Genomic DNA, 24,168 nt, shown 5'->3' with positions numbered 1-24,168 from the left:
GATATTTTGAAAACATTGATAAATATCAAACAGAAAAGTATCGTATATACATAATTAGTCGAATTGTATAATTATTTTGTACCAATGACATGATGAGCGGACGTACATAAATTGCAATGAAACTTATCTAAATACAAAAGTATCATTAACAATATGTAAATGTGTATTTTTTGTTCATTATTGTACTATCGGTACTGAATTGATGAATTAAAACATTCGCATTCTTTACGACATGAACAAACATTCAACGGACCGACATTCAATCGAATTTCAAGCCACTGTTGCAAGCCTGTTGTCTTATTGACTGAGAACCATTCAAGCTCATTTAATATCAAAAGGCGAGATTTTACCAACGCAGAGAGATTAGATTTACTAGTTGTGAATATGTTGTCTACAGCATGGATGTCAACACAACTATATTTCATACAAACTCGATGTAACATAACGCACACAAAACGCACATTTGGGGCATTGGTGGATTTATATAATGATCGAAATTTGTACTACATTTCATACAATCTTAAATAGGCAGCCATCTGGATCAACAAATCTTTGGCCTCGGGTTATAATTACCGGACACGAATATTTGCTTACCGTATGTGCCAATCTTCGGTCATTTCCGTATGTATTCGTTAGGTGTCCGTTGCATACGTATATTTAGGTTGCAGACACGTGACTTAACAAACGGCCAATCAGAATTGTACATGTAGACACGTGACGTTACACAGCCAATCAGAATTGTACACATAACAATTATCAAAGCTTTCGTTGTTTATATCTATATTTATAGACAGTCTTACTTAAACGGCCGAACATACAAGTCGCATTATTGCTGGCTTTTGCGGGATGGGCCCGTTGCGGGCTTCGCATGTATCTTGTATTTGACAAACATTTTGGAAACGTTTTGTTGTGTTAATAAGCAGAAATAAAACGCATATTGTGTAACATAACGCACACAAAACGCACATTTTGGGCATTGGTGGATTTATATAATGATCGAAATTTGTACCACATTTCATACAATCTTAAAGAGGCAGCCATCTGGATCAACAAATCTTTAGCCTCGGGTTATAATTACCGGACACGAATATTTGCTTACCGTATGTGCCAATCTTCGGTCATTTCCGTATGTATTCGTTAGGTGTCCGTTGCATACGTATATTTAGGTTGCAGACACGTGACTTAACAAACGGCCAATCAGAATTGTACATGTAGACACGTGACGTTACACAGCCAATCAGAATTGTACACATAACAATTATCAAAGCTTTCGTTGTTTATATCTATATTTATAGACAGTCTTACTTAAACGGCCGAACATACAAGTCGCATTATTGCTGGCTTTCGCGGGATGGGCCCGTTGCGGGCTTCGCATGTATCTTGTATTTGACAAACATTTTGGAAACGTTGTGTTGTGTTAATAAGCAGAAATAAAACGCAAATTGTGTAACATAACGCACACAAAACGCACATTTTGGGCATTAGCGGATTTATATAATGATCGAAATTTGTACCACATTTCATACAATCTTAAAGAGGCAGCCATCTGGATCAACAAATCTTTAGCCTCGGGTTATAATTACCGGACACGAATATTTGCTTACCGTATGTGCCAATCTTCGGTCATTTACGTATGTATTCGTTAGGTGTCCGTTGCATACGTATATTTAGGTTGCAGACACGTGACTTAACAAACGGCCAATCAGAATTGTACATGTAGACACGTGACGTTACACAGCCAATCAGAATTGTACACATAACAATTATCAAAGCTTTCGTTGTTTATATCTATATTTATAGACAGTCTTACTTAAACGGCCGAACATACAAGTCGCATTATTGCTGGCTTTCGCGGGATGGGCCCGTTGCGGGCTTCGCATGTATCTTGTATTTGACAAACATTTTGGAAACGTTATGTTGTGTTAATAAGCAGAAATAAAACGCAAAGAAATCAGAAATGAACTTTGTTGGTTACTGTGTCTTCAACCTAAATATATTCGATCAATTTCGATCATTATATAAATTCACCAATGCCCCAAATGTGCGTTTTGTGTGCGTTATGTTAAATCGATTAATGTGTTCAGAGAAGTTTGGGTGAACTTTTCTGTCGTATTCTGTAAACATTCTTCAGTTTGTTTTCCAAAATTGTAATACAAATATAACTTATGTTGTATATATAATACGACCCTTATATTTCGACAATATTAAGCAGCCAAATACTGTACATCAACCCATTCAGGTTTACATTTGGTTTAAGTTATTTGCTACAGTTTCTTGCTCTAGTTACATGTACTTGCGACGATGCATTACCAAAAGTGTAATCCAAACTTTGGTTGTATATTGCATGTTCATATGGTATACGGTTTACAAAAGATGACATTAAACGATGTATATTTAAATTATCCACGTTGTGGCTGTTTAAAGTGCCATATATATTTTAAGAAAAAAATGTTGTGTCTTTACATGTAAATTGCACACACGTTCCACATACTCCTGCGCTGGTTAATATTGTAAACGGTTTTTCCAAACTTTTCCTCATCTTGTACCATATTTGATGATAAAAATGGAAATGTTTTCTAATGTATTTCTTTACGTTTCATTAGTATTACACATAATGCAACGTGCCACATTCAGTTCTGCTCCCTAAATATACATGTCGTCTCTTCGATGTTTAAAAGCATTTCATGACGTTCAAATCGTTAAGCAACTTAGCTCTACCAAATGCTACTTACCAAGTTACTGCCAGGATTTTATTGCTGGCTACACTTCAACATCGACTCTTATTACAGCTTAGACCCATGTCTAACAGACTTAAAACAGTTTAAATACAACAAAGGCGCTTTCGCATTTTTGTATCATTATTTTCTTCAGTGTTTTTTAGTTTTCACTAAAAAACGAGTATTCGTAGAAAATCAAAGTCGGATATATGTAAGCCAATTCACTACAGTGACATTTCGTTTTATCATATAATAACATATTCTGATTACGCGAGAATACGCACACAGTTGGACGAACATACTTGATGCTATTACATCAAGCCACGCAATACACATTCGTTTAAAACTTTCGTCGTGAGCATTTGGGAAATAATAATTCTTTCGTTGCATGTGTTGTTTCAATTTTGCCTTTTACGTGTAAAAGCGCAACGAAACATGTGCATGGAAGAAATACTAAATAATAAATAAAAAAACTGTAGTACCGTAGTCTAATAAATATAAGATTATCATGTGTCAAAATCATTTTGATTTATAAAGTTACAACATAAATCAACGGATTGACATGTAATCGAATTTCAAGCAACTATTTCAATAATGGTTTCTTATTGAATGAGAGCCATTCTCGTTGACGTTATACCAATAATCAAATATTAAAACAACGCACACAGGAATCAAAGAGATCAAAATGTCGCGTTGTGAATACATTGTTTTGAGCATGGATGAACATAACACTATCTAACATAATTGCACGAATAATGTTCCAAAACCACATGTGTTCTTGACATTTTGTGTTGTTTTATTCTTTAAATCTGTTTCGATGATCCAAATTTATCATCTTAATATAATGTTACGTCCATTTTATTTTGACCATGATACAAAGGCATTTTCTCATCAACATCTTATTTCAGTGAACACCAGATCAAGTTACCAACCAAAATGTAGTCTATGTAATATTGTGAAAAAGGTGACTGCAAAAAACACATATTGTTTTCAGACCAGTGATAGACCTTTGAATAACACTTGAGATAAATGCGTGTTTCTGAACTACGCTTAAAGTATTATTCTTGCAATGCATGTCAATCAAAAGTCTCTTTATTTGTTGACATATATTAGTCGACGGCGCCTAAAGTGCGTATGCCGCTTCATCGGGATATTTATTGTGACAACTGTATTTTTTATAATCACGTCATTCATAATGTATATGTCGGAACCACATGGTCTTACCAATCTTATGGTCGATTAATTGCATTTTTCCAATAAGGAAACTGAAAAAAAATGTCTTAGATATGCTTGTGCAGTCCGCACAGGCTAATATGGGACGACACTTTACGCGCATGCACTAAAACCCCTTTTCACAGAGTACGGCCCATAAATATAATAAACTTTCAAGATAAAAATTGACAAAGTAATCTTAAATAATGGTCTTGTCATCATGCAAGACTATATTTCGAAAAATGAAATAAAAACATGATACAGGTTCTAACAACATATTTCTATGTACGTCGATATTACATTTCCCTCTGGAACATTTGAAAACGTTAGCATTGTTTTCTTCGTGAACCCTCTGAGGCAGTTTTTATTTTTGTTACAACATCCTTCTGGACTTTTTATTTATTTCCTTGTCTCTTGTACGTGTGAGTGTTTATGTATGTTATATAATTATTATGTTACAATACCATATTTTAAATGCGTTCAATGTGTAAGATTGTTTGTATTTCAAAGTGATCGTTATTGCGGTTATGCGTTGATTAGATTATTCTTTTGTATGCAGATGGCTAACAAGAAAACATCCCCAGAACGAAAAAGTTATTCACCCGAGTGAGAATTGATGTGTCGGCGCACTTTGTTAAATTCTTAATGTTTGGTTTGTTTCTTGTACTGTTGCCTCTGTAGTGGAATAGGAAGCGCGTCAATTTTATTGTCACATAAATAGTGCGCTCTGAAAAACGTACGTTCAACATAATCCTTAAAAAGTGTGCATTGTAAACGATCCTTCAAAATTTGCCCTCACGTTGTCACATAATTGATGAATGTAATGTTAATGTTTTTTTAATGTATGTCTTTACTTTATATTATTATTACACATAATGCAACGTGCACATTTCGTTGACCTCCCTAACAATATAAATGTAGGCTCTTCGATGTTTAAAAAAAGTTCAAAACGTTCAAAATCGACTAGCGACTTATCTTTACCAAGTGCTACTCACCAAGTTCCTGCGAGTAGATTATTCTGGCTACAATTGAACATCGACTCTTGTTACATCCAAGACTCATGTGTAACAGAAATCAATACTGTTTACATAAAAGAAACGAACGCGCATTCCAATTTTAGTCTTGTTGTGGTTTCCTTTTTTTAGTTTTCAATGAAAAACGATTATTCGTAGAAAAGTTATATCTGGTATCTAAAAGCCAATTCACAACTTTTAATGCTCGGAAAACATTTCGTTGCATCATACAACTACATATCTTAACTATTCTGATAACACGAGAAAACGCACACATTTGTACCAACATATTTGATGCAATTACAATAAACAACACAATACATATTCAGTCACAAAGTACAGTGTGAGCATTTGGAAAATAATCACACATTCTTGGCATGTGTTGTTTAAATTTTAACTTAAACGTATAAAAGGACAACGGGACATAAGCGAAATATTTAAGGAAATACATAATAATAAATATAAAACCGGTGATATAGTTACAACATAAATAAATATTCAACGGATGGACATGTAATCAAATTTTAAGCCACTGTTTCACTTATTGTATATAATTGATTGCGGGCAATTCGCGCTGACTTAAAACCAATAATCACATATACAAACAACGCATGCAGGATCAAAGAGATCAGAGTGTCGCGTTGTGTCTTAATATAAAGTTACGTTCATAATACTTTTACAATGATTGGAAGGCATTTATCTAATTTGAGAACACACTAGATCAAGTTACCAAACATGTCAGACGAATTATGGCCTAGTAATGCAGTAGTATATGTACAATTGTGAAATAGGTGACTGCAAAAATCCATATTTTATTCAAGTGTTAGACCATTGCAATTGCAAGTGAGATAAATGCGTGTTTCAAGACCACGTTTCAAGTATTATTTTTGCTGTACATGTCAATCAAATGCTCCCTTATTTGTTGACATCTATAAATCGACGGTGCCTAAAGTGCTGATGCTGCATCCTCGGGTTATTTATTGTGACAACACTTCAGCCATAATGTATATGTCGGTAACCTCAGGGTCTAACCAATATTATGGTATATCAATTGCAAGCGTAATATTACAGACAAAGGGCGCGACAATATGTGCAGTTAAACATAAGGTCTTCAAATAAATAAAACATCACGTATACCAATCCGAATGCATATACTGAATATGTGTTACTCTCTTATAAATAACCTTATCATACATTTTAACATTGATATGTGCTTTATGTATATCTAAACATTGCATGTATATGTTATTATACTGTGATGAAGAGCGTGTTCGTGTGTAAACATATTGCCGAAGTGTGAATAACAGAACAATAAATAACAGGTCTGGGTTTAAACAAAATGCCAAGTCAACACAAATGAATGTAATACGTGTTTTTGTTTTCAGAAATATTATTATCTAGCAATTAACATTAACTTGACAAATATTTGAACACAATTATGTTTCTTTCAAATGCGACATTATATTTAGCTAAAAACGTAACGAGTTCAGTATTGCGATACAATCAATAAAATAACACAATTACTTTTAAGTTTCCTTTATAATTGTGAAGATGCAATCAATACAACGAAGTGAATAATAATCATATCTGCTTTGTTTTATAATGTTGTCATGACCTTTAATTAAAATTACGAAATGTTTCAGCCAACATGTTCAATACAATTATTTGCTATATCGATCTCATGGCAAATATTGTTTGATGTTTAGCTACATTAAATTGTCGGCGGCTTAATATGAATTCGTTCCAACACAGGAACACGAGAAATACAATTTTTGCAACATTTGAAAGAACATATCCATTTCTTTAATCAGATGAGTTGAACTATGTATTCCAACAATTGTTACGATGTAATATGCATTGATGTTCTTGGATTGATATTTGAAGACGATCAACTTGTAAGATGATATTTGAGAACATATATTAATCGTAAAAACGATTTAAAGGATAAGACAACCAGAGCCTCGAATTAGCTCTTGATATTACACTTTTTGTTGAAAACTTTTTTAAGTAAAAAAGTGAAAACCCAAGAAATAAATAGTGTACAAACAATAACTGCAACATGATATATTTTTAAGTCTGCTCTTACAGTATTTTTAACGGAGTAAAAGCGTTGATAAAACAAAGTTTGCGACAAAAACACACGATAATTCGATGGTGAAACGCTCAATTTAAGTGTTTCGTCTCTCTCACTGCAATACCGTGTATAACAATTAGTGATACATGTATGTCGTCTTTCATAATGCACTGCTATGTACGATCATGTTATGTAAAAAAAATACCTACTATGCAATTCAGCTCGAATGGTTGTTTATGTTAACTTCGCATCAAATACACTCCAATATATAGCACATGTATTCATCGATGCAACATATTAGACCATTTGTATGCGTATTCAGACAGACATATTGCAAACCTAAAACCAAAACATTTCAACAAATCAGTCATCATAATTCCTTATACGAAGATTTCCTGCCACATTAAACATCGATTTGCTAGAACGTCCAACTTAGTAAATAAAGCGTGTACAGACAACTATATTTAAATAAAGCATTTGTCTAGGCGTATGCTTTGAAATCGTATCAAAATAAAGAATTTTACGCACGGCATTACATATCGGTTATAATAGATTTACTTCATTTTATGTTGTGTACATGGTTATGATGATATTTGAACATATACATTAATATTGCTTCCTCTATTACTTAAACGATAAAAATATTCGTAATGTAAAAGCAATAAACTAGACCCAAAATACTATTTAAAACATGTACAATAAGCGTATACCTTGCAAGTACGGTAAGACGTTTACACGTCTTAGCCCTTAAGCAAACCATCATGCGCTGTTAGTAGTTCTATGGTTATAATGAAAACGAAAAATGCCTTCTTTACAACAGCTATGATGAAACTTAATATTGATTAATTGTCCACGCGATCGGGAAATAAAGACAAGTTTAATTATCTAATGCACTTTACGTAGCATGATACCAATGTGTCACAAGATCAGACAATGACATGCTTCGAAGAGCCTTCATCACAAGCGATTATAATCATCGAATTAAACTTGACATGTTGTGTTAAACAGTTGTTTGATGATTGCACGGTTCAATGATTAAACTGCAGGAATTGATAAAAAAATGTACTAAATTTTCAGCGAAAATGATGAAAATACAAAACTACTAACAAGCGATTTAAAAAAAAATCTGATTGACTCGCATAGCTTTGTCTACCTCAGCCATAGGCTTACAACAAAAAATGCCTAGTGTTTAAAAAGTTTAAATCATTTTAATTTGAGCTGATCCACCGGGGATGAACAACTTTTGTCACGTGACCACAAAAGTCAACGCAGGTTGTTGAATTACATCAGGAATCTCGCTCCGTCAGGTAATTTTCATCTTTTTATAGAGAATATGTTAAAATTTCTGGACAATACAAAGCTTATGACATGCTTCATACCTTTTCGCATATTAAGACGCATTGCACTTGTTTCGAAGCTTTGCAGTTTTTAAGAACACTTCGACACAAACTTTAGATTTTCGATGCAAACGCAGTTTGATTTTATATTTTTTTACTTTCCATTCACGAATAAATCATATTTCTAGAAAAATGAGAGCACACGATGCTTAATTTTTGATGATTTATTGTATTTGCGATATAAGTTGTTGTTGTTATATTTAATTTGGGCAGTTCTTGCTATTTCAAAAATTTACAAACGCGGGTTGGTTGAGCAAACGCAGTTTGCTGAAGCTGGATTATGGCAAACGCAGGTTGGTTAAGATTACGGAATCCGGATAGTGACATCTATATTCTTGCCCTTCTTTCATCAAGGGCGACACACGACACACGAAGCGATACACGATATTTTGCGCGACAGTCCCGGCGACGCGCGATATTTTATTATTCAAATATCGCCCATATTATCCGAATTTCGTGTAACGCGGTCTAATTTCAGACCGCGACACACGACACACGAAGCGATACTCGATATGTACTGTTCAAATCAAATCATCATCAACATCTTCATCATCATCATCTCCATCTTCATCGCCATTATCATCATAAAATAAATCGCGATTCGGAGCGGAGTATTGTAAAATGAAGATCTCAAAAGAATTGAAAAATAATTTGTCGGAATGTTATTTTTCTCATGCTGTTTTGTTAGTTGTCCAAATATATTTAATATTAAATATTATCTTAATATTAAGATTTGGTAGTTAAAGAATGCACTTTGAATGAACACAATTGTATGCATATGTTTTGCTCAGCTGTGAAGATTGAGGGAACAATTTATAGAAGAACTGTGAGAATCATCTCTACAGTGTTGCTACTGTTCCGCAATTCATAATACTATATTTTCGGCACACGAGCATTTTACTAAAATGTTGAAAGTTAATAAAAACAAAATATACGGTGTTTGGGAAAACGTATTGAACACCTGAATGTTGAGACACTTTACGACAATGGGCTCGAGTTACAGGTTGTAGCACGGCGTCTCCGTTAGCAACGTACCAGTATAAATTTAATATAATAGCAAAATTGAACTGAGCCTCGCTCTGTGAAAAGGGGGTTGAAAGCATGTGCGTTAAGTGTTGTCCCATATTAGCATTTGCAGTCCGCACAGGCTAATCAGGTACGCCACTTTCCGTCTAAACTGGGCGTTCTTCTAAGAAGAGACTTCTGAAACGAAAAGAATCATACAAGCGGCACGAGTCGTCCCTGATAAGCCTGTGCGGACTACACAGGCTAATCTGAGACAACACTTTACACACATGCATTAAACCCATTTTTCGCAGAGCGACGCCCAATTTTCCGAGTCTAAAAAGTTTGAGAATATTAAAACCCATTCTTAATATTAATTAGCACATTCATATATTGTCAGCCTGATTAAAATTACTGAGAGCAACACCACTCATTCGAATAAAAAATCTGTACCCGCTTCGTCCAGATAAACTTACTTGCTTGTTTGTTTTAACCTAACCATGATAAAAAGAGACATACCTACTTATTACAATATATGAACATAATTTAATTCCATCCGCATCATCAGATGAGGATAAATATAACAACCAATGTTATCTTATTTCTCTTAATGAATAAATTGAAAACACAAATAATGTTGCCCATTTGTAAAACCAAAAATAAAATCAGAATAATAACACGCCAAATCAATGTTTCGAAAGCACTGTTATGCAATTAGAAAACACAAACGAGCAATAAAACCAATCGAAGCATTTGAAATTGACATTCGGATTATGAATGCAGTAAAAATAGCCCCTTTTTGTCTCCCCTGATTTTTTGAAAACGCGACAGTCGACAGGCGATATGATTATAGCGAAACTTGAACAGTACAAATATCGCGTGTCGCCGCGACTGTCGCGCAAAATATCGTGCGTCGCTTCGTGTTTCGTGCGTGGTCCTTTGAACGCGAGACACGACACACGAAGCGATACACGATATTTTGCGGGACAGTCGCGGCGACGCACGATATTTTGCGCGACAGTCGCGGCGACGCACGATATATTTAACACGATATATCGCCTTTTGGGCTACCTACACAAGGGCGATATTTCCTGGTACATTCTCGCTCGTCGCTCCGTGTATCGCGCAAAATATCGTGCGTCGCCGCGACTGTCGCGCAAAATATCGTGTATCGCTTCGTGTGTCCCCCTTGATGAAAGAAGGGCGAGATTATAGATGGCACTATCCGGATTCCGTAAAAGATAGTGGTATACGCCGGTTGATTGAATATTGAATACCATTTTGTTTCAATTTTGAATGTTGTACTTATTCCTATGATATCATTTTCCTTTTCAGAATGACACGAAAAAAGTCTCACCTCGGGCGGACCAAACGAAGGACTGGATTGCATCACACTTCTGAATTCCTACCGCCAACAACCTCGCCTTTTCGAACAGCAATGAAACGAAAATTAACACCAATGAAGTCTCCAATTCAGCAACCCTTTCGATCTCCTTTGTATAAAGCAAAACGAAAATCGCACCGAGAACTATTTAAAGACAATGATAATCGCGATACTAACTGGGTTATTGATATGAACTCTCAAATTCAAAGTGACAACGCGCCAAATCCAATGAATGATATTTTTGACAAAGAGGAGAACAACAATAAGTGCAGTGCAACACAAACACAGAATGTTACCGTTGAAAATTGCACACAAACGGAAAATGATTATGCATCAAATATACTTACCAACCCTAATATAGCAAATAACATCGCAAAAGAATTAAAGGAAATGGTGGACGTTGTTGTTGAAAAGTTATCATTACATTCAAAACTTCATTTAACACTGTTAACTTTCTTCAAACTGATTGTGATGGATTTATTTCCACTTGATAATATTGCTTTACTGTTGTGGTCCGATGTAGTGCGATGGTTTGATACATCAAATACAACACATATGCGATACAGTGAGGACACAAAACTGTTTTGGAAAATAGGGTGGCGTTTGTTTGGTTGTCGATTTGTAAATTTTATGGCTGGATTCAAAAACCAGTCTGAATATTCGCTGGGTATTTCTGAGAAAAGTAAATATAGTCCAAAAACTTCAAAGATAAACTTTGCTGTTCCAGATATCAAAGTGCTTCGTTCTTTTGATCGTTTTAAGTGTGACAGCCAACGTGACCCTGGGATTTACGATGATGTAATTTCATTGCTCGAACAGAATGTAGGTCACATGTCATTTTGTCTTACATTCGATGGCAAAAAACTCAAACAAGTTTTAACACAACAATTTGGCGACGTTGATCTAATTGGATTTGAAAACGGACCAACACTAATGGAAAAAAGATCAATTTTGCAGCAGACTACTGAAGACTTAAGTGTATTATCCTCACAAATCCGGAGTCAATTTGACAAGAAAGTTCCTTTAAAAAGGTTGCCAGTTGTCATAATTGCCTGAAAATGATACTCAGTACTGTTAATAATTCATGATTCGACATAAAATGTGATTACATTTTATTGTCTTTGCTTCGGATGATGTCAAGCTGAAAAACTCGCTCTCAGTAAATAAGATGGTAAATGTTGTAAAATAAATAGTTTTCGATAACAAATATCATGTTTCAGGGACCACGAATTTGACATTCCAAAACGGAAGGAACCTAAACGAAAATTTGACACCGTGTCAACAAGCAGAAACGCTCTCCAGAAGGGAACGTTGGGTGTCCGATGGGAGAGGGCAAGACGAAATGACAGCAAAATGCTTCTAACATCAAAAATGGGAATTGACATTGACCCGTAAAAGGAAATCATAATATCATACGACAGTTTGTAGTTCTTTAAAAGACAGCTGTCATTTTTGATATTCGTTAACCAACGTTACCTATATTGATTCCGTGTAATGCTACTGAATTTGATTTTGTGTTGCTCTTTCTATGTTTATGCATTGAGGAGCTACCAATATTGGGGCCGTATAATATGCTGCCTATATTGACGCTGTGGGATGCTTCATTTAACGAGGCCTACCGGTATATTCAACCTTTTTGGGGGATTTGAAACAACAACAGACATATTGGATCTAACTTTATTTTGTTTGCTGTTATTTGTTTCAAGTTTTAAAATTACAGTTTCTAAAAAATGCCATGTATCTTGTATCTTGTTAATTAAAAAAAAGGTATCTTTCTTTTAGTTGCATAATGATAAATAATGTGGACCTATAAGGAGAGAGGTATCATGAAGCAAATAAAACAATCGATTCCTCTTATTCTGCAAGACATAGTTTTCATTTTAGGTGTATACCATTATCTTTTGATCCGAAACTTTAAATATAATAATAACTATTGACCTTTACATGGGCGCCTTGCAAATCACTAGTGTCTTCATATTGGTCATACAATATAATGTCTTTATGTGTAACGTGAGAATCCTGACAATCTTACAATATGATTGTTGGAGATAATACTTAAAATAAAGCTGAAGGCATACTACATCCATGACAAAGTACACTTCACCGAGATAAGTCTAACTATACTGTGAAAAACATTGAAAAACCCAGCGGTTGAACGCAAACAAGATCAGTGTCTTTAACAACAAAACGAACCAAACATATGCAGATTAATTGTTTTATTGCTGCAAAGAATATCCCGTATCGCAATAATAGCTTATACGCAAAACATTAAACTGGCCTATGTGCAACTTGAGAAGGAATTACAGATTTACATGTAATTGTTGACAATTCGCACAATGATTCCAATGAGACAAAAAGCTAACTCACCAAAAATATATTTTAATCATATTGATTCGAAATAGATAAACAAAAATCGCAGATTACAAATGAGTCTCGCTCTGTGAAAAGGGGGTTTAATGCATGTGCGTAAGGTGTCGTCACATATTAGCCTGTGCATTCCGTACAGGCTAATTAGGGACAAACCTTTCCGATAAACTCGATTTTTGCTCAGAAGAGACTTTCTTTTAACAAAACATATCATAAAAGCGGAAAGTGCCGTCCCTGATTAGCCTATGTGGACTGCACTTTACGCACATGCATTAAACCCCCTTTTCACAGAGCGCGGCTCAAATGTATATTCCAGCGGATATGGTGAGATCAACAATAATCACAGATAATCAACATAAATTACAATGATTTTGAAAAGATCAACAATAATCACAGATAATCAACATAGATTACAATGATTATGAAAAGATCAACAATAATCACAGATAATCAACATAGATTACAATGATTTTGAAAAGATCAACAATAATCACAGATAATCAACATAAATTACAATGATTTCGAAAAGATCAACAATAATCACAGATAATCAACATAAATTACAATGATTTCGAAAAGATCAACAATAATCACAGATAATCAACATAAATTACAATGATTTTGAAAAGATCAACAATAATCACTGGTTATATAAATCACAATTAATCGGTTGAGATAAACAATAATCACAGATAATCAACATAAATCACAATGATTTTGATAAGATCAACAATAATCACAGATAATATAAATCACTATTAATAGGTTAAGATAAAAAATTCACAGATAATCAACATAAATTACAATTATTTTGATAAGATCAACAATAATCACAGATAATCAATATAAATCACAATTCATGGGCTGAGATCAACAGTAATCACAGATGAGCAATAATGAACACAATAATTTGTATGAGATCAACCATTATCATAATCATTTTAAATTAGAATGATAAATATTACAACAATAATCTTATTAAAAACAGGAATATCAAACAAAACAACACAAGATAAACGATATGAAACACAATGTTTAAGACGCAAAAACACGCGTAATACTATATATTATTGTATGACAGTCTGTATTTTCAATAATTAAGAAAATAACCACGGCACATTGGTAAGAATTAAAAATAATTCTTGGTCTTATCATCGTCATGCAACAGATGACTAGGCCCGGTGCTTTGCAGATCTGTGCTTTGATAGACTACTGCGGTGCCTGTACCTCTTTTCACACATATCACAAGCAAAGTTTTTCTCTCCATTGTGGGTGGCAAGGTGGGCCTGAAGGTCAATTTTCTCCCGGAGCGTTGCATTGCAAATTGAGCAGGTAAATTGCTTTGCAGCAACCTCCCTCCGGACGTGACGATTCAGGTCATCTTTGGTTGAAAACTTTTTGCCGCATTGTTCACAGGGGAACGGCTTTTCAACACCATGAATGCTGCATCTATATAACAAAAACAAATGGAACTGTTGAATTATTATTCAATACAGAAAAATACACACAGAATATTATCCATAACAATGTGGAACTTAACAAAATGATGGTCGTCAGAAGCGCTCCAGATAAGGCGCGTTAACGCGTATTTACGCATTTCAAAATCCAAAATACGCATTAAATAATATGTTTAAGGGTCCAATTACATACGTGAAGTATCGGAACGCGTACATTCTGGATTTATACGGTGTAAATTCCAATTGTTCAGTGACAATTTGCATTGAAATTTATCTGGACAAATATGGTCGTTAAAAACTAAATACTATAATGAGCACACCAATATGCACCACACTAGTAATAATGTGTTAAGTGTTTTAAAGCCGGCTTTTTTCGAAAACACCATTCAAAACATTTTAAATAGTGCTTTGCAACTAGGTTATAAAAACATACTTTCGCTCAGAATGCAATGACCTATGTTGAATTGTATCTTGATTTTTAAACCGACAGAACCTAGCATTGTACTAAAAACAAAAAAAATACAAACCTGTGTCTGTTGAACGCCTGTTTTGTGTAAAATGTTTTTCCACAACAGGCGAATCGTCCAGTCCCTCTGTGGCGCTTATCATGAAGCTTTAACCCCCACTTCGATTTAAATGTCTTTCCACAGATTTCACACACGAGCGTCATGTTTCTGTAATGAAAGAATTACTTTTTGTTAAAATATATTTCTAAAATGTTTTTATAAAGTTTTAAAGACTACACCAAAAGAGATATGAAACGCAAGTGATTGGATGTGACACACTATCTGCTATTCTTTTCGTCACAGTTCAATAAACATGCGTGTTTACTAATGCACGGGATTTTCGTGAGTTTTGGCGCGTTTAGCGTCATTCGAGGTCCGCTTAAAGGAGGCAACGCACGTTGTGGTTCAATATACTTGTAACAGTACTTAATGTGTTGATAAGCATATTTCCGCTCTGTTTAAATGTCCTCAATTGAAGTTCCGTAGTCATATATTGTGTTGAATAGTTAATATTTTCGTATTTGTAACCATATCATATTTTAGAAGACTTTCAAAAATGTGTACAGTGTGCGTTTCATTATCCTTTGAATATTCTCGCAACCTGCGTTTGCCATTTCCTATTGCTCAAGAAATACCAACCTGCGTTTGCAAAACAAAACAAAACAAAAAAATAAGATATTTTTCAATTTGCACCGCTATTTTTGTCATGAATCTTATTAAATATATTAAAATGAAGTGTAAAATCATACTAATTCAGTCGTTAAACCAATATTGTTGAAAGAAAATCATCAACACCACATAAACAAACAGCGTTTGCAATGCATTTCAGAATTTTGTGTCGAAGTGTTCTCGGAAAGTGGAAACAGTAAAGGCAATGGAATCATTTCAAATAAAAGTTTATTTAGTATACTGTGTCATAGGCTATCACTTGTTAAAAACTGAAATTTTGATTATATGAAAAAACAACAAAACTTACCTTAATGTACAAGATTACAATCTGTTTCTGCAACCGGCGTTGACTTTTGCGGTCACGTGACAAAAGTTGTTCATCCCCGGTGCTATTATTCAAAACTTCATTCTTAATTAAATAGCAAAAAAATGTAAATTTGTAATTCGAAAGTGAAATTCAAGTTTTTCTTGCTGAACAATATAAAGTTAATTAATAAAATTGTAATATATTAGTTGAATTCATATTGGCTTTGTTATTGAGCCTGCGGCCTCAGGCCAATACGGCTGTCTTCAGCTCAATAACAAAGCCAATATGAATTCAACTAATCAATAACATTATAAAACAACCCCTTTAAACCTATCAGCGATCGTAATACCGATGTGTATAGCGGCTATAGCCAATTCATTCAAGATGTCGGTCAGAGAAGAATTTGTTCCCTTTCCATGTCAAGAAACTATTATCATAAGGTCCATATTTAAGTAGATATTTTCATATTCTTCTGAAAATGATCATACAAGTTTTTCTTTTGAAATAAAATTACTTTTTAAAGGTCTGTTTTTATTTAATAATCTGTATTACTCTTCACTCTGTACAAGATTTGTTGTAGTCATTGGGGTTTAAGCCATTTTCACACAGTACGTAACATTGCAGCCACAGTATTTCAAACACAAAGCAAGATTTTTAAGCATGTATTCATTATTAAATCACAAAACACATAAGGAATAGTCATGATAAAGTTCTTTTTGATAAAATATAGTAATATAATGTTAATATCAACAAAAACATTAGTTAAATATTAAAAACTTATTTTTTTGTTAAAAAAGCTGATAAATCGATTAATCGCTGATTATGGCCTCCGATTAATCGACTCCGTTTTGGGGAACCGATTCCAATCACTTAGTACAAAAGTTAGTACACATGCTTTTATCAGATCTGTTAACTGCCTACTTGAATCAGGGGTATGGGGAGAATGGTCGTATATATATGAACACATCACTTGCGAATGTAAATGTTCGTCAAAACATTAAAAAACAAACTGCAATACAGTTTTGAGATGTTCACTGCTTGCTACTTCACTTGTACAGTACAGGTGGCATATGACATAATGTGAAGAAAGGTATAAAAACTGACCACAAATTGGTAGATCTCCTTCTTGTGCCCAGTTTTTATTATGTCGTCAATGCAGCCGTTTGTGATGTTGTACAGTTTCACGTTCTTGCCAAAACGTGACAAAACGTGACGTCACGAGGAGTACTACAATGGAAGAATGACGTCATAGACAGAGATAAAGTGGGCGGAACGGTTTCTAACACGTTCTGACCCAAATCGTTCAGTTAGCAAAATCTTTAAATCATGAATTTGATTTCTTAGTGACGCGGAATAGTAATGACACACCATTACCGGCATATTTAATAACTATGTTGTGAATACTGCCACCTCCACACATGAATTATAAAATGTAAATAAGAATTGTACGTACGCTTCCGTTTGGTCAAGATAAACACTCGTGTATCGACTACTCGACCCAGAAACACGATGCTGACGTCCATTTTTTCAAGGTCAAACAAGTAAAACTTAACGTAAATTTCCATGACCACTGATCTGTTGTCTGCTTCGTAAAACCTCGTGTTTGCATTGCAGGCCACCTTCTGTTGAGTATAACGTTTGCAAGTATGACGCACGATATTTTGTTATTTTTGAAAAGTTTACTAAATTGGACTGTTTTGTAATCAAATTGATCATGAACGTATCTTAAGTATCGAATAATTTTCAGGGGGAATGCAACATTTTACAAAAATATGGACGTTTTAAGTGTAGAAAGTAAAATTACATAAAAGAAACTAAATAAAAAATATTTGAAAACAAAACTGTAATTAATGGATTATTTATATGAGCCGCGTTCTGAGAAAGACTGGGCTTAACGCATTGCGTAGAGTGTGCAGTCCGCAGAGGCTAATCAGTGACGACAGTTCCCACACTGAAATTTCGTTTAAAAGAGACGTTATTCTAACGAAAAAATTCAACAAACGTGGAAATTGTCGTTTCTGATTAGCTTGTACGGACTGCACAGGCTAATCTAGGACGACAATTTACGCACGTGCCTGAACCCTACTTTTCACAGAACGGGGCTCATATAGACGTCATCATTATACGTTGTCGAAATTCATTTAAGCAAATGGGAGCAATACACATACAATTAGCAAAGAGCGAAATAAAACCCGTCTAACAAGTTCTCGGATGGCGCGGTATTCCAGTCTGCCGACATCATACACGCCGACTATGATCGGCGAGTCCTCTCCCGCACTGCCGGTCACGAACAACGCATCCTGGTGGTCCAGTGAAACACGTCCTGTGGAGACAGACTTTATTGAGGCTACCGGTAATTAAAGAATAATTGTTAGTGTTCCGAATGATATTGCGGTGTATTTTTACTTGATAGCGAAACCATTAATATTTTCTAAAAACAATAATGTGTACCATTAAACATTTAACTAATATAATTGTTATGGTGGTCCGCCGGAAAACACTTTCTGTGTAGACAGACTTTATTGGGGCTAATTAAAGAATAATTGTTAGTTTTCTTAATGCTATTGCGGTGTATTTGTACTTTATAGCGAGGCCATTGAAATGTTTTTTTCTCTGCGCACACAGTCCCCGTTGTTGTTTTATTTAATAATATGTGTAACCTTTAACTAATATAATTTTTAAGTTATATAATAAGCAAATACGTTTCTCTGAAATATTTCTTTACAACAAAACTAAATATAAATAAGCTGTATGTTATTAAAGTCGCGAATCAAGAGGACTAAAAACATGCGCTAAAAATAACAACTTGAACTTAATAAAATATAATAAATGACGTTACAATTGAAACGAAACCGGAAACGAAACAGCCCTAAAAATAAGTTAAATATAATTATATATGAGCCGCACTCTGCGAAATTAGAGTTTAATGCATGTGCGAAAAGTGTCGTCCCAGATTAGCTTGTGAATCTGCACAGGCTAATTACGGACGACACTTGTCGCTTTAATAGAAATTTTCGTTTAAAGGAAGTCTCTTCTAAAGTAAAATCCAGTCTAAGCGACAAGTGTCGTTCCTGGTTCGCCCGTGCTGACTGCATGACCTAATCTGGGTTGACACGTAACGCAAATGAATTAATCCCCGTTTTTCCATCGCCTGTGTTGACTGCATGACCTAATCTGGGTTGACACGAAACGCAAATGAATTAATCCCAGTTTTACCATCGCCTGTGTTGACTGCATGACCTAATCTGGGTTGACACATAACGCAAATGAATTTATCCCCGTTTTACCATCGCCTGTGCTGACTGCCTGACCTAACCTGGCTTGACACTTAACGCAAATGAATTAATCCCCGTTTACCATCGCCTGTGCGGACTGCATGACCTAATCTGGGTTGACACGTAACGCAAATGCATTTATCCCCGTTTTACCAGAATATTTTTTTTTATTTTATATATTTTGTTAACTATCGCTAGTTACTCGATTTGGCCTGCCGATCTGTGGTCCTCTTTTTGTCTCGGGATCGATCCCACACCCTGAGGTTGTTGTCTTTTGCAATCGTTACCACCGTTACCATGTCAACGGTGCGCGCGCCTTTCAGATCATTTGTGTGTTCCAGACTATCTTCCTCCTGTCGCGAAGAGCGGTGCACGATGCCGTGAAAATATGCCACATCTTGTAATCGTAATCGTTGATACAGGCCGAACCATGAATAGTTGAATAAAGAACATTTTTGTTCCGAAACAAAGTCCTATTATTAATTTATATATTTAATTATGTATGTATGTATGTATTTTGTATTTATTTATTTAATAAATGTTATTTTATTATTTTTCAACGAAGAACTGAAATATTTTACGTAACTTGTGTTTGGTAAGCCTTCTGAATTGTTACTGCATGTAAAGATTTTACATGGAATAAGATTTGTGTAAAACCCCGAACATGTTTCAAAGGAATAATTACCTGCAGTGTGGAAAGAGCTGACAAAGACGATGGATTCGTCGCGCATATAGTAGATATATCTGCGGCACTGAAGTTTATACTGTGGATGTTGAGATGCCCGTCGGCTAAAAGAATGAAAGTTACACAAATGAGCCTCGCTCTCGGACAACAGGACATACGGTCTGTGCGTGAAGTGTCGTTCAATATTAGCCTGTGCAGTTTGCACGTGCTAATCTGAGGCGCAACTGAATTTTCGCTAGAAGGAGACTTCCTTTAAACGAAAAATACCGTAAAAGCGGAATGCGTCGTCCCTAATTAGTCTGTTCAGACTGCACAGTCTTATCTGGGACCTCACTTTACGTACTAGCAAGAAGACCCGTTTTCCCATAGCGAGTCTAAAACACATTCTTTATCTTAGTAAATACTTGTATACATATATAGTCTGTTCGGACTGCACAGTCTTATCTGGGACCACACTTTACGTACTAGCAAGAAACCCCGTTTTCCCATAGCGAGTCGCAAATACATTCTTTATCTCTGTTAATAATTTTATACACATGTAGTATGTGCTCTTATAAATCAGTATTAATAAATCAAACGATATACGTACTTCAAACCATAAATGTATCTATTTACATACGTTGTATAGAACGAAGACGGTTACCATTGAAGTCCGCGAACACGATTTCTACAGTATAACTGACGTTAATGTACACGAAGTGAGTTTCGTCAGGGGAGATGTCAAAAGCCATGATTGTAACTTCTTGAAACTTGCCAGTCCAATTTTCAAACTTCTCAAATCCTCGCTACGAGGGCATCAAGGTCACGGAATCAAGGTCAAGGGCACACAGGAAGTTTTGATCGTGGCTTGTCATAACAACATATCTGTCTCGACCTTTTCAGAAGAAAGATAAGAAAAGATGTTTTCATTTTCAACGATCATGCTTCAAGAAATGATTTCATTTTCAATGTTCGTGTTTTGACATAATGATGGTATTCATGTACACTGAAGTAAATACTCTCGCAGAGGATGATCCGGGACGACACTTTCTGATAAACTGCATTTTGTGGTGATTGTATTGGAATGAAACGTTCTAGAAAATTAACAGAAATGTGTTACTGTATGAGTTTTGAAAGAATTAGCACGCCTATGAAAGGTCAGCACTTAATTAAGCATATTGACCAGGTTACCACACACCTTAAGGGTCGCTTATATATCCAAAATGTGCTTCCTTGCTCGATGACGTAAGCGTCTGCAGCAGGCTTCCATTTGTGCCGTCATATATGTTCACTTGTTTTTTTTAATGTGACGATCCTATCCTTATGTTTACCAGCAGTGAAGAACGCTTTGGCGGCAGCAACACCTTTGCCTATACATTGTTCACCTGCAAACAGGAAGGCGATAATGAAGGTTATATTATATTTTTTATTGAAACCCTGTAACATCGGAAACTTTTGGCAGTTGAATCTATTCCATTTCATAGCAAGAACAACTTATTAATGTCTTTTGAGATGATTCTAAGAGCGCACCCCGAGTGGGGATCGAACAAGGGATAGCCCGGTCGCAAAAGAACAACATATCGACTGCATCATTGCGACCGTATAAGAGTTGAATGCAATTGCAGCGTGAAAACTACCAATGCTTTGCAATGACCGTTCCAATGCGGTGATCCCAGTTTTAATAGTGGTGTGTTTGTATGTTTTTAGTTGGGTTTTTTGTTATAAAAAGAAAGTAGATTATAACAATAATTTCACGCCCGATAAGTTTTATGGAGTTTAATTGCTACTTTTAAATGTTGAAGATACACTGTAAATATGCATTTTACATTTTAAGTATACATTTTCTTAGAGAGGTGAAATGACGTTGTGTTTGTGAATTTACAGCGTATCAGAACTGATTGTTGATAAAAATTATCCGACATTCGTTTTTATTTCATTTCATATCATTTATTCGCCCCGAAAATTCGTCAGTAACAGCCAACACTGTTGAATAACAATAGGGTGTTTGAATAGAAACTCGTTACAGGTTCTATCCTAATATATAGTGAAAGTCATTTTCGGCTTGGCTTAATTATTGTGTTGATGTTCTGTTTGTTTGTAAACTCAATTTTAAAAGACTAGCAAAATACAAATAAACATGTATACATACAAAATTAAAAATATATATTTCAATATATAGTTTTTTATTAGTAATGCTAACCTGTGTGCAGACCTTCTACTTTTATTCCGTTGCCCAATTTCATGGCGATCCACTCGTCACCATGACACAACGCGACCTTTCTGCACTGAGCTTTACCCGTCACATTGCGTAGCAACCGTGGAGGGTCGACCTTGATGTTCCAGATTTTGATCTCCTCCTCCTCCTGGCAGACTAAAGAATGTAAAGAGTTAATAATCTCTCTACATGTAAATGAGACCATCTTGTTAATCGTTTTACGTTTGATTACAATTGATCACCAATTTATTTTGGTTTCGTTTCTGTATATGACTGTGAATTATTTCATATTTTATCACACCATTAAACTGTAAATACGGATTTCTCTCGGGCTATATTTGTTTCACCATTATGAAAATATGTGGCATCGATTACGCTTATATAAGGTGATTAAGAAAGTTCAAAACTGTAATAAAATATCCACTCTTACAATGTTTATATGTCAACGAGAGCTTTACTAAGAACGTTAATTTAGTTTCGTAAAAAACAACAAACAACAACTACCGGTACTTTATAAAGTAACAACAAAGCGTATAATGCACCTGTGATGACGTATTTGCCACATGACGTCATCGTCATCATGTCAATGCCAGACGCGTGCACGTGGATGCTGTGTAGCAGCTGACCCCCGGGACGCTCCAGGATGTTGACATCAGGCTCGAACCACACTTTAGAGCTGTACTCACGTTAGCGCTGCTTGACCTCGGCTGTTGTCTGAAACAAAACCAACAATCGATTGAGCCGCGTCATGCGAATATTGGTCGTATGCCGATTGCGCAGTCTGGTCAGGAGTTCCTCTGTCCGCTATCAAGTCGTGCGAGATTTCGGGATGTCATTAGCAGACAGGGTAGCTCCTGAACCGACTGAATGCATGCGCAGTCTGGTCTGGGGCTTCGCTGACCAAATACGGCATAAGACCAGTGGTCGCATGAAGCGGCTCAATTCATAAAGAACTTTTAAGAAATATTGTTCAGTAATTGGCCTTGTAAAAGGTCTGTATACATATTAGTTATTATGAAATCTAACCGAATGTTTTGTTTACTTTGATAAAAAAAATATTTTCACTTGAATTAGCTGGTTTTCTTTAGTAATAATGATATTTTACCATCAGGTCTTGTTTATTCAATGATTTTCCATGCTTACCGTATATGTACAATACATGATTGTGTATTCTTGTATTGTCTAAATGTATGTTAATGAAGATGAGTCTTGTTCTGGGACAACGTGAGTAAAGTGTCAGCACAGGCTTATCAGGGACGACACTTTCCGCTTTTATGGAATTTGTTGTTAAAAGGAAGTCTCTTCTAAACGCAAATCAAGTTTCGGCGGACTGCACAGGCTAATCTGGGACGACACTGTACGCAGATGCATTAAGAATAGTTTTCTTAGAACGAGTCTTATATGAGTCCGGCTTCAAACCTCGTTGTCCTCCAGGCGCCCGAGTAGCTGTGGCACGAACTGAACCGGATCCGTTTGAAGTCACGTCCGGGAGAGCAGAAGCGCCTCCAGGATGTTCTTGAGCAGGGAATCCCCCTGGACCGCCGCTTTGGCCGCCGTGAAGTCGTCTAAGAGCGCCTTGGGAGAGCCGCGAGAAACATGCGTGAATTACATACTTTTAAGACGTGTTTGGCTCATGTTTCAGTGTTAATACAAGACACAGTGTTTTTGTTTATTTTGACAGTTAAAACATATACTATTATTTTCGGATATTTTTTAACGAAAAGCTAAAAATGTTACCGAGCAAAGTTTACTTACTTATTTGTTAAGAGCTATATATAATGTTCACATAAGAAACTCAAACAATCTAAATTTAAGTGAGACTGCACGATTTTTATGTGTTAAATTGAAATATATTGATAACAATATGTTAAAATAACACAAAATAGGCAAGAAAAATTATACATTG

General features: G+C 35.3%; 1 protein-coding gene and 1 long non-coding RNA gene across 2 annotated transcripts; both read right to left on the bottom strand.

Moving 5' to 3' along the window:
• Window positions 1–13,855: 13,855 nt before the first annotated feature.
• Window positions 13,856–16,192, bottom strand: LOC127842667 (uncharacterized). Its single transcript, XR_008031818.1, has 3 exons — window positions 16,109–16,192; window positions 15,154–15,300; window positions 13,856–14,618 (listed from the first exon to the last, which is right to left on the bottom strand). It is a non-coding gene; the product is annotated as an uncharacterized LOC127842667 (long non-coding RNA).
• A 464-nt stretch (window positions 16,193–16,656) lies between these two features.
• LOC127840683 (uncharacterized) lies at window positions 16,657–19,371 on the bottom strand. Its single transcript, XM_052369096.1, has 4 exons — window positions 19,325–19,371; window positions 18,310–18,431; window positions 17,602–17,730; window positions 16,657–16,668 (listed from the first exon to the last, which is right to left on the bottom strand). Exons 1-4 carry the CDS (start codon window positions 19,365–19,367, stop codon window positions 16,657–16,659), a joined length of 306 nt encoding a protein of 101 aa, XP_052225056.1. The 5' UTR covers window positions 19,368–19,371.
• Window positions 19,372–24,168: the final 4,797 nt, after the last annotated feature.

This window comes from Dreissena polymorpha, chromosome 8 (genome assembly GCF_020536995.1).
Source record: "Dreissena polymorpha isolate Duluth1 chromosome 8, UMN_Dpol_1.0, whole genome shotgun sequence".
NCBI classification, from domain to species: Eukaryota; Metazoa; Mollusca; class Bivalvia; order Myida; family Dreissenidae; genus Dreissena; species Dreissena polymorpha.
The sequence above is the reverse complement of the archived record's forward strand: the minus strand, read 5'-3'. Positions and strand labels throughout refer to the sequence as shown.